At 38.0% G+C, this 12,187-nt stretch overlaps 1 protein-coding gene across 1 annotated transcript in view; it reads left to right on the plus strand.

The window, feature by feature from the left end:
- The window catches only part of SMC2 (structural maintenance of chromosomes 2), a 74,179-nt gene that overhangs the window by 11,394 nt on the left and 50,598 nt on the right, over positions 1–12,187 (plus strand). The window contains exons 10-11 of the mRNA XM_040631670.1: positions 1,987–2,220; positions 3,661–3,820. Coding sequence (XP_040487604.1) covers positions 1,987–2,220; positions 3,661–3,820 — 394 coding nt within the window. The remainder of the gene's footprint in view (positions 1–1,986; positions 2,221–3,660; positions 3,821–12,187) is intronic.

Raw genomic sequence — 12,187 nt, forward strand, 5'->3', positions numbered from 1 at the left:
ATGTATATATATATGAACATTTTGTATGTATATATATGAAAAAAAATTTTTTTTACGATTTTATTTATTTGATGGAGAAGCAGGCTCCTTGCTGAGCCGAGAGCCCAGTACAGGGCTTGATCCCAAAACAGGGCTTGATCCAGGACTCTGGGATCATGACCTGAGCCTAAGGCAGTTATTTAACCAATAAGCCACCCAGGTGCCCCCATTTTTTTACATTTTAATAGTACTTTTTTGGTGTTTAGAGAATAACCTAAAGAAAAAGGGAAGAAGCAGGTAATTCAGGTAGTGGATGCCAGTCCGAATAATAGCTCTTGGATAAATGGGTGTATTGCGAGAAGTAGGATTTTATGAGTATTTTAAGGGTAGGTCCAATAGGGTAGACCTGACAGATTGGTTGTTGAATGTGAAAGAAGGGACTGAAGGATACTCCAGATTTTTGTCTTTGACAATTGGAAATATTGTTACCATTAGACTAGTAGAGAATAGAAAAAAGTATAGTGTGAACATAATAGGCTTGAGGTGCCTGCTAGACATCTAAGTAGAGGTGTTGATTAGGTAGTTGAATATAAGAGTACTGAATCCAGTCGAGATAGACAAATCAAAACACAAAATGTTGGCATGCCCCAGGGCTAGTGCTCAGACTTATATGCACTCATTTCTTAGGTAATCCCATCCAGCCTGGTAGCCCTAAAACACCATCTGCAGGGTGATGTTCAGATCTATAATTAACTTGACTCCTTCCCTGAATTCTAGATTTATTTGTCCAGCTATTGGATTGACGTTTTTACATAGATTATTAACAAAAAGTCTAAAACTTAATGTATCCAAAATAGAACTCTTAATTTTTCTCTACCTACCCAAACGTCTTTGAGTTGCTGAATTTTCTCCATGTTAGAAAATGGCACCACTGTTAACCTAATTGTTAGTTCAGAAATCCTGGAGTCCTCCTGCATTCCACCTTTTTTTTCAAACTCCATATCTAATCCATCACACATTCTCTTGATTTTAAAAGTACATCCTGAATACAGCCACTTTTCATCACCTCCATCACTGCTAACCTGCAGGCCATCACTGCCCATGAGGGATGCTGTAATAGTGTCCTTATCAGTTGCCCTGCTTTTACTCTTGCTGCTCTACAGTCTGCTCTTTACAGAAGCTAAAATATAAATTGGATCACATCACCCTTGTGCTTAAAATTCTTTAATGGTTTCAAAGTCATATGTGTAATTAAATCCAGCCTTTACTGTGGTCTATAAGACCTAGGACACCTGGCTCCTTTCCACTTGTTCACTGTGCTCCAACCACAGTTCCTTGAACACCCAAGCATATTCTGCAGAGCTTGTCTAGTATGTGTTCCCCTAGTATCAGCATGGTTACTCCTTTTATTTCATGTAGGTTTCTGCTCAAAGTGTCATCACAAAAAGGCCTTCCCTCATTGTTCTCCTTAAAATAGTAGTTCCCATCACGTTCTCTGCTGGTATCTTAGTGTATATGATGTTACAGTGCATATAACATAAAAGACGTTAAGTATTAGTAATTGCTGTTCCCACAGGTATTTAATATTTAAGTTTTATGGCCTTTGATAGTTTATAAATTTTCACGTACACGCTCTTAATCCTACAATCTCTACTCTGAAGTTTAGGGTAGAATGGTTATTACTTCCATTTTAAAGCTCTGGAAAGTGATTTTTAGTTTCTTCAAATGGTTGGTTTGCACTATAATATTTTAGCTAATTTATAGATTAGACTATAACATATGGAATGAAAGTATTTCTGGTAGTATAAGGGCACATATATCTTAAAAACAGGGTGAATTTAAAAATGGAAATAAAGTATTTAAAGTTATGATGGTTAAATTATCTTCCTTTTAACCATGCCCACTTCAAAATGCTATGAAATTTGATGACCGAAGGGTATAGGTATATAAGAAAAAAATGGATGTCTTTCCTAAAACATATTTTCCAATCTGAAACTCTTCCTGAAGGATTCTAGAACTTTAGCGGCAAAGGAAAAAGAGGTTAAAAAGATAACAGATGGGCTGAACGCCCTTCAAGAAGCAAGTAATAAAGACGCTGAAGCTTTGGCAGCTGCCCAGCAGCACTTCAATGCTGTTTCCGCTGGGCTGTCTAGTAATGAAGACGGAGCAGAAGCAACTCTTGCCGGTCAAATGATGGCCTGTAAAAATGACATAAGTAAAGCTCAGACAGAAGCCAAACAGGTAAATACAGACATTAACGATTGTGGGATTGCTTTTTTTTTTTTTTTTTTTTTTAAGAAGCTCCTTCACATTATGCTTTGGCAGTTGTTATAAAACGTTGACAAGAATCAGATCAATGTCAAGGTATTTGTTATTTTGCCACCCTATAGCACCTAAGACAATGAAATTCAAATATGTTAACTGCTAAATATTGATGACGATAGTTACGATGCTATAAAACATTAAATAGCTTTCGTAGGTTAGTTGAAAATGTAAATGCAATAAATGCTTTTTTCTGTTTGTAGTATTGTATAGAATATTTGAGGTTAATTTCTTCTCCTTTTTTTTTGTTTTTTGTTTTTGTTAGCAATGTAAAGTTGCAGTCTTAAGCTTTAACAGGAAAAGAAACATCCTGTCTATTTCTGTGCCCACTGCACTTAGTCTTTACCTTTCGTCCTTGGGAGTACCTCTGCCTCCCTCTTACCCCCATTCTAGTCTTCCGTTTTCCTACACTGATTTCATCATCTTCAAGGCTTGTCAGTCAAGGCTTTCAAATTTGTTTAGATAGTTGTTCAGCTTTGAAAGTCCTATGGATGCAAGAGTTTCGAGGGCAGAAAGAAAAAATATATACATTTTTTCATGCATTTAAAAATTTTTTTAGAGGAGAACTCTTTAAAAATACATATAGATGGTTGTGTTTGTGTTGACATTAATCCTGTTCAACATTTTCTGTTACACATTTGCAACTTTTCAAAGATGACGGTCACAAAAAATCTGGAAGAAATCAATAGCAGAAAAACTTCAGGTCCTCTCAGTTTTTCTGTTAACTTACTGTATATTGGGAAAAGTCCACCATTATTCAGTTTTAGATGGAGGTGATATCCAGCCGTATCTCAGAATACTGGTTCATGCTTTTAAGGAATAGTGTACTCAGTTATATAAAATAGCATTTGAATATCAGACTCTTAGCACTGATATTTCTCTTGTCAGTTTAGTTTCCCATTCCAGTGTAATTTTCTTATTGCTCAATACAGTTTCTCCACTGTTAATTGAACAACATTCACAAATACAGAGATACAAATGTGCATACCTAAGTGGAAAGGAAGAGAACTAGAGTTCTGATTACTAGCTTTCTGTTGTGTTTTTAATTTAACCAACTAATGGCAGTTATTCTTAGATATAATTTTTTGAACTCAGTAATGTCATCTTTTATAAATATTAAAAAATATGGACTTAAATTATAAGCTATTTGACGATTTATGTTAAGCATATATTATTTAGACTCTGAGTAGTTTTCTGAGGAGAAAATACTTGGAAATGATTCATCTCTTGACATATTAATGCAAGTGACCTAACAGTTACATTTTCAAAGCTGATGTTTCTTAAACCCCAGTCTGCATCTGTGGCCATTGAATCATTAGCACTGTCTGCCCACATAGTCTATTAAATTTTCAATAACAGGCTCAGATGAAGTTGAAACATGCCCAGCAAGAATTAAAGACTAAACAGGCCGAAGTTAAGAAGATGGATAATGGCTATAGGAAGGATCAAGAAGCTTTAGAGGCTGTGAAGAAACTTAAAGAAAAACTTGAAGCCGAAATGAAAAAGCTAAATTATGAAGGTATGCATTTAAACACTTGATATTAAATCATTAGGAGGTAGTGATTGTCGATAGAAACTAAGTAAAGGAAATAGCAAGAAGGAATTTTTTTTTACTCTATTAATGGGTGTTAGTGTAAGAAATGTTTATAAATACAGTTGATACCTGAACATAAGCTTGAACTGGATGTGTCTGCTTACTTGAGGCTTTTTTTGTTTTGATAAATACTGTTTAGTACTGTAAATGTATTTTTCTTAGGATTTTCTTTAGCTTATTTAATTGTAAGAACACAATACGTAATATAGAAAACATATAAAATATGTGTTAACCATTTATCTTCTCCATAAAGCTTGTCAACATTTGGCAATTAAATTTGAGGGTCCAAAGTTAAACACAGATTTAGGGGTGTCTGCTTCAGTGGGTAGAGCATACAAACTCTTGATCTCAGGGTCATGAGTTCAAACCCTATGCTGGGCATGGAGGTTACTTAAAAAATAAAAAAGTTAATCACGGATTTAGAACTGTGTGGGGAAGGGTGTCAGTGCCTCAACCTCCCCCCACCCAAACCATTGTTTAAGGGTCAATGAAGTATAAAACAGCTGTTTTTTTTTTTTAATCCCACTATAGTTAACATAGTGTTATTTAGTTCCAGTGTAGTGATTCAACAATTCTATACATTACTCAGTGCTCATCATGATAAGTGGACTTTTAATCCACTTTACCTGTTTCATTTCACCCATCCCCCACCACGTCCCTCATCAATTTGTTAACTATAATTAAGAGGGGTTTTTTGGTTTGTCTCTTTTTTTTTCTTTATATGTTTCTTTTGTTTCTTGTAATTCCACGAGTGAAATCATATGGTAATTGTCTTTTTCAACTTATTTCACTTGGCATTATACTCACTCGATCCATCTACATTGCAAATGGCAAGATTTCATTCCTTTTTGTGGCCGAGTAATATTCCATTGTATATCTGTACCATATTTTTATCCATTCATCTACTAATAAGACACATGGGCTGCTTCCGTAATTTGGCTATTGCAAATAATGCTGCAATAAACATAGGGGTGTATTTTTTTTTTTTTCCAAATTGTGTTTTCATTTTCTGTGGGTAAAAATACCCAGTATTGGAATTACTGGATTGTACGGTAATTGTGTTTTTAATTTTTTGAGGAAACTCCATATTGTTTTCCACAGTGGCTGCATCAGTTCGCATTGCCACCAACAGTGCACAAGGGTTCCTTTTTCTCCACACCCTTGCCAACACTTGTCTCTTGTGTTTTTTGATTATAGCTATTTTGACAGGTGTGAAGTAATATCTCATTGTGGTTTGGATTTGCATTTCCCTGGTGATTAGTGATGTTGAGCATCTTTTCATGTGTCTGTTGGCTATCTCTGTCTTTTCAGAAATGTCTGTTCATGTCTTTGGCCCATTTTTAATTAGATTATTTGTTTTTTTAGTGTTGACTTGTATAAGTTCTTTGATATTTTGGATGCTAACCCTTAACAGATACGTCATTTGCAAATATCTTCTCCCATTCTAAAGGTTGTCTTAATTTAGTTGGTTGTTTTCTTTGCTGTGCAAAAGCTTTTGATTTTGATGTAGTCCCAGTAGTTTATTTTGCTTTTGTTTCTCATGCCTCAGGAGACCTATCTAGAAAAATGTTGGTATAGCGGATATCAGAGAAATTATTGCCTTTCCTTTCTTCTGGGATTTTCATGGTTTTAAGTCTCACGTTTAGGTCCTTAATTCATTTTGAGTTTATTTTTGTATATGGTATAAGAAAGTGTCCAGTTTCATTCTTTTGCATATAGCTGTCCAGTTTCCCAAAACCATTTGTTGAAGAGACTTTTTCCCATTGTATATTCTTTTCTGCTTTGTCAAAGATTAATTGACCATATAATCATGGATCTATTTTGGGGCGCTCTCTTCCATTGATCCGTGTGTCTACTTTTGTGCCTGTACTATACTGTTTTGATTACTGCAACTTTATAGTATATCTTGAAATATAGGATTTGTTCTTTTTTAAGATTGCTTTGGATCTTCAGGGTCTTTTGTGGTTCCATGCAGATTTTGGGATTGTTTGTTGTAGCTCTGAAAAATGAGACTGGTATTTTGATAGAGATTGCATTAAATCTGTAGATTGTTTTGGGTAGTATGGAGAGTTTAACACTATTTGTTCTTCTAGTCCATGAACCTGGACTATCTTCCCATTTGTTTATGTTATCTACGATTTTATTCATCAGTATTCATAGTTTTCACAGTGCAGGTCTCTTACCCCCTTGGTGAAGTTTATTTCTAGGTATGTTATTATTTTTGGTGCAACTGTAAATGGGAATATTTTCTTAATTTTTCTTTCTGCTGTTTCAATATTGGTGTATAGATCTTTCTGCTGTTTGATTATTGGTGCGTAGAAGGCAACAAGTTTCTGTACGTTGATTTTGTATCCTGCAACTTTACTGAATTCATTTATCAGTTCTAGCAGTTTTTTGGTGGATCTTTCGATTTTTCTATATTTAGTATCATGTTATCTGGAAATTGTGAGAGTTTTACTTCTTCCTTACCAATTTGGATGCCTTTTATTTCTTTTTGTTGGCTGATTTTTGTGGTTAGGACTTTAGTATGTTGCATACAAGTGGTGAGAGTGGGCATCCTTGTCTTCTTGTTCCTGATCTTAGGGGGAAAGCTCTGTTTTTCCCCATTGAGTATGTTGTTAGCTGGGGGTTATTCATATAGGGCCTATTACGTTGAGGTATGTGTCCTCTAAACCTAGTTTGTTGAGGGCTGTTATCATGAATGGATGTCGTACTTTGTCAAATGTTTTTTCTTAATCTATTGATATGATTGTATGGTTTTTATCCCTTATTTTGTTGATGTTGACTGCTTTGCAAATATTTAACCACCTTTGCAACCTAGGAATAAATCACACCTGATTGTGGTGAATGGTTTCTTGTAATGTATTGTTGGATTTGGTTTGCTAATATTATTTTGATGATTTTTGCATTTATATTCATCAGAGATACTGCCTTTAGTTCTCTTTTTTTTTAGTGTCTATATCTGGTTTTTTATCAGGGTAATGCTAGCTTCATAGAATGAATTTGCAAGTTTTCCTTTCTTTTCTATTTTTTGAGATAGTTTGAGAAGAATAGGTATTAGCTGTTCTTTAAATGTTTGGTAGAATTTGCCTGTGAAACTGTCTGGTTCTGGACTTTGGGTTTTGGGGAGTTTTTATATTACTGATTCAGTTTCATTTCTGGTTGTCAGTCTGTTAAACTGAAGCAAAATTTTTGTTAGGTTATATGTGTCTATGAATTTATCCATTCTAGGTTGTCCAATTTGTTGATATATATTTCTTCATAATATTCTGTTACAGTTGTTTGTATTTCTGTGGTGTTGGTTGTTATTTCTTCTCATTTCTGATTTCATTTATTGAGTTCTCTTTATTTTTTTTGCCGAGTCTAGCTAAAGGTTTATCAATTTTGTTGATCTTTTCAGAAAACCAACTCCATGATTGTTTGTGCACGAACATAATGTAATAAAAAAAATTTAAAAAAAACCTCCTAGTTTCTTTTATTCTTTTAGTTATTTCATTTATTTCTACTCTACTCTATAGAGTAGATTCTTTCTTTCTGCTGGTTTTGGGTTTTGTTTTTTCTTTTTCTAGCTTCTTTAGGTATAACGTTAGGATGTTTGAGGTATTTCTTGCTTCTTGAGGCAGGCCCGTATTGCTGTAAACTTCCCTCTTAGAACAGCTTGCTGCATCCCAAAGATTTTGGACCGCTGTGTTTTCATTTTCGTCTCCATGTATTTATTTCTGTTTTTTTTCTTGGTTGACACATTCATTCTTTAGTAGCATGTTTTTATCCTTCATGTGTTTGTGCTCTTTGCAGACTTTTTCTTGTAGTTAATTTCTTAGCATTGTGGTTAGAAAAGACGCATGGTATGAATTTGTTGAGACTTATTTTGTGGCCTAATACGTGATCTATTCTGTAAAATGTTCCATGTGCACTTGAAAAGAATGATGGCCTTGCTGGATAGAATACTCTTGGCTATAGGTTTTGTTTCTTTCAGCAATTGAATATAGCATGCCATTCCCTTCTGGCTTACAAGGTTTGCACTGAAAAATCAACTGATAGCCCATGGAGTTTCCCTTGCTTACAAGTGTTTTCTCTTGATGCTTTTAAAATTCTCTGTTTAGGGGTGCCTGGGTGGCTCAATTGGTTGGATGTCTGCCTTCGGCTCAGGTTATGGTCCCAGAGCCCTGGGATTGAGCCCCGAGTCAGGCTTCCTGCTCAGCAGGAAGCTTGCTTCTCCCTCTCCCTCTGCCTGGTGCTCCCCTTGCTTGTGTTCACTTTCACTCTCTCTCTCTGTCAAATAAATAAAAATTAAATAAAATAATATCCTCTCTTTATTACTACTTTTTGCCATTTTAATTACTATGTGTCTTGGTTTGGACCCTCTTGGGTTAATTTTCTTGGGCTATCTGCCTCCTGGATTTAGATTTGTTTCCTTCCCTAGATTCAAGAAGTTTTCAGCTGTTATTTCTTCACATTTTCTGTCCACCTTTCTCTCTCTTCTTCTGGAATCTCTGTAATGGGAAAGTTATTACACTTATTGGTAGTGCTGAGTTGCCTAAGTCTGTTTTCATTTTTTGTTATTTTTTCTATCACCTGTTCAGCTTGATTGCCTTCACTCTGTCCTCTAGGTTGCTGGTCCGTTCTTCTGCTGCCTCTAGTTTACTGTTTGTTCCATCTTGTGTATTTTTAATTTCAGTTAGTGAATTCTTCATCTCTGATTGGTTCTTATGTTTTCTGTCTCTTTGCTAAGGGTCTTACTGAAGTTCACTCTTTTCCAAGTCCAGTGAGTATCTTTATGAGCATTACTTTAAATTCTTTATCAGGCATATTACTCCTCTCTGTTTCATTTAGCTCTCTTGCTGTGATGTGGTCCTCTTCTTTCCTTTGGGATATATCCCTGTGTCTCCTCATTTTGTCTGTCTGTTTCTTCGTGTTAGGAACATTAGCTACGCCTCCTGCTCGTGAAGGTAATGGCCTTATGAAGAAGAGTTCCCGTAGTGCCCTGCAGGGCAGTGTCCCCTGTTCTCCAGAACCTGATGTTTTAGTGGTATCTCCTGTGTGATGCGTGTACCCTGCTGCTGTGGCTGAGCCGCTTTTGCCTTCAGTCTAGTCGCCTGGAATGTCCCTCTTTGCCTCTCATGGACAGGGTTTGGGCCCTGTGTTGTTAGTGGGCCAGTCTGGGGCTGCCTCGGGCTTGAGTTGAGTCACCAGGTGTTTGCCAGAGATGCGGTAGCACAGAACTGCTTGTTGTTTTCCCCTGAGAAACTCCTTGGTGGATGAGGCCTACAGTCAGACCAGATATCCGACCCCAGCCTATTGCCGAGGCCACAGTAGGACTGGTATATATAGTTATCTTCCCCTCTCTGCAGTGAGTTATTTTAGAGGGGTGCTGGTCCCTGTCGGGGCTGCTTGTACCCTGCCTGGCTTGTGGTACTGCTTTGGATGGGCTCTGACCCGGGGTGTATTGGAGGGGTAGGTCCACAGGAGAAAGAGTAGGGCAGCAGTTTTATCAAGGTTTGCACAGGGCTGTTGTGGGAAGGGACATGTCTGCAAAACTTGGGTGAGATGCACTGTTAGCAAGCTAGGTGGAGAGCTGTGCTGGTTCCTGCAAGTGTCTGTGTGTCTGGGATGGGGGGCAGAGGAGGGAAATAGTGCCTGCCAGCTCTTTTGTTCCCGGAGAAGTCTCCCAAGGATCCCTGCCCCTCCAGCACATGCTCTGAGATTGGTAAACAAATCTCCCACCAGAATATTCCGGGCAGTTTTTCAAACTGCTGCCTTTATGCTGTGTCTCTGTGGGGCTGTTTGTCGTGCTGTCTCTTTAAGGACAGGAAGTCTGTTTCCTCTCACCCTCTTGGCTCTCTTAGTGCTGAGCCTGCTGAGTTTTAAAGTTCAAGTGTTAGGCCCTGCAGGTATTAGAACTTGTGAAATTATTACCCTCTGGTTTTCGAAGGCAAATGGTTTTTTTGTTTTGTTTGTTTGTTTTTTAAGATTTTATTTATTTATTTGAGAAAGTGAGTGAGAGAGAGCACAAGCAGGCAGAGGGAGAAGCAGACTCTCTGCTGACCAGGAAGCCCGATGTGGGGCTCGATCCCAGAATCCTAGGATCATGACCTGAGCTGAAGGCAGATGCCTGACTGCCTGAGAGTCACCCAGGCGCCCCTGAATGGGGATTTGTCTTCCCCTTGCGGTTCCCTGTGCTTGGGGTGCCCGGTGTGACTGACAGTCCATTTCTCTCCCATATCTATGCCCTCGGTGTCCTTCCCTCCCATTGACAATCCTGTGAGTCTGCTTGGCTCCTGAGTGTGTATCTGCCCTTCCTCCCCTCTTTCATGTGGTGTTTTCTCTACATTTAGCTGTGGAGAGTCTGTTCTGCTGGTCTTTGGGCCATTTTCTGGGTTATTTACACTGATGTAGGTGTTATCTAGTTGAATCCATGGGACGTGGTGAGGTTAAGATTCTCCTACTTTACCATCTTCCTAGCTCTTTGAATATTTGAAAACTCACTACTGACACTTTCCTGCTGCGGTCACCAAAGTGCCACTTGAAAACTCCTAAAATGTCATTTGTATATTTCCACATTCATATTCAATTCATATATTGTTTCTGGAATGAAAATTTTTTTTTATTTTAATGTTTTTTTTATTATGTTAGTCACCATACAGTACATCCCTGGTTTCTGATGTAAAGTTTGATGATTCATTAGTTGCGTATAACAACCAGTGCACCATGCAATACGTGCCCTCCTTACTACCCATCACCAGTCTATCCCATTCCCCCACCCCCCTCCCCTCTGAAGCCCTCAGTTCGTTTCTCAGGGTCCATAATCTCTCATGCTTCATTCCCCCTTCTGATTACCCCCCCTTTCTTTATCCCTTTCTTCCCCTACCGATCTTCCTAGTTCTTATGTTTCATAAGATGAGAGAAATCATATGATAATTGTCTTTCTCTGCTTGACTTATTTCACTTAGCATTATCTCCTCCAGTGCCGTCCATGTTGCAGCAAATGTTGAAAACTCGTTCTTTCTGATAGCTGAGTAATATTCCATTGTATATATGGACCACAACTTCTTTTTTTTTTTTTTTAGACTTTTTTTTTCTTTTTTTTATTCGACAGAGATAGAGACAGCCAGCGAGAGAGGGAACACAGGCAGGGGGAGTGGGAGAGGAAGAATTAGGCTCATAGCGGAGGAGCCTGATGTGGGGCTCGATCCCATAATGCAGGGATCACGCCCTGAGCCGAAGGCAGACGCTTAACCACTGTGCCACCCAGGCGCCCCTGGACCACAACTTCTTAATCCAGTCATCTGTTGAAGGGCATCTCAGCTCCTTCCAAGATTTAGCTATTGTGGACTATGCTGCTATGAACATTGGGGTGCATATGGCCCTTCTCTTCACTACGTCTGTATCTTTGGGGTAAATACCCAGTAGTGCAATGGCTGGATCATAGGGTAGCTCAATTTTTTAACTTTAAGGAACCTCCACACTTTTCTCAGAGTGGCTGTACCAACTTGTCATTCTCACCAACAATGTAGGAGGGATCCCCTTTCTCCATCGCTCTCCACAATTGTTGTTTCTTGCCTTGTCTATTTTGCCATTCTAACTGGCGAAGGTGGTATCTCTTAGTGTGGTTTTGATTTGAATTTCCCTGATGGCTAATGATTTTGAACATTTTTTCATGTGTCTGTTAGCCATTCGTATGTCATCATTGGAAAAGTGTCTGTTCATATCTTCTGCCCATTTTATGATTTGTTTATTTGTTTTTCGCGTATTGAGTTTGAGAAGTTCTTCGTAGATCTTGGATACCAGTCTTTTATCTGTAGCATCATTTTGCAAAATATCTTCTCCCATTCTGGGCTGCCTCTTAGTTTTTTTGACTGTTTCCTTGGCTGTGCAGAAGCTTTTTATCTTGATGAAGTCCCACAGGTTCATTTTTTCTTTTGTTTCTCTTGCCTTTGGAGATGTGTCATGAAAAAGGTTGCTTTGGCCGATAATCGTAGAGGTTGCTGCCTATGTTCTCCCTTAGGAGTTGATGATCCTGTCTCACATCGAGGTCTTTCATCCATTTGGAGTTTATCTTTGTGTATGGTGTGAGATAGTGGTCAAGTTTCATTCTTTTGCATGTAGCTGTCCAATTTTCCCAGCACCATTAATGAAGAGACTGTCTTTTTTCCACTGGATGTTTTTTCCTCCTTTATCAAAGATTAGTTGCCCAAAGAGCCAAGGGTCCATTTCTGGGTTCTCTATTCTGTTCCATTGGTCTATGTGTCTGTTTTTGTGCCAATACCATGCTGTCTTTGTGATCACAGCTTT

The sequence above is a fragment of the Ursus maritimus genome, unplaced genomic scaffold (genome assembly GCF_017311325.1).
Source record: "Ursus maritimus isolate PB19 unplaced genomic scaffold, ASM1731132v1 scaffold_17, whole genome shotgun sequence".
In the NCBI taxonomy this organism is placed as follows: domain Eukaryota; kingdom Metazoa; phylum Chordata; class Mammalia; order Carnivora; family Ursidae; genus Ursus; species Ursus maritimus.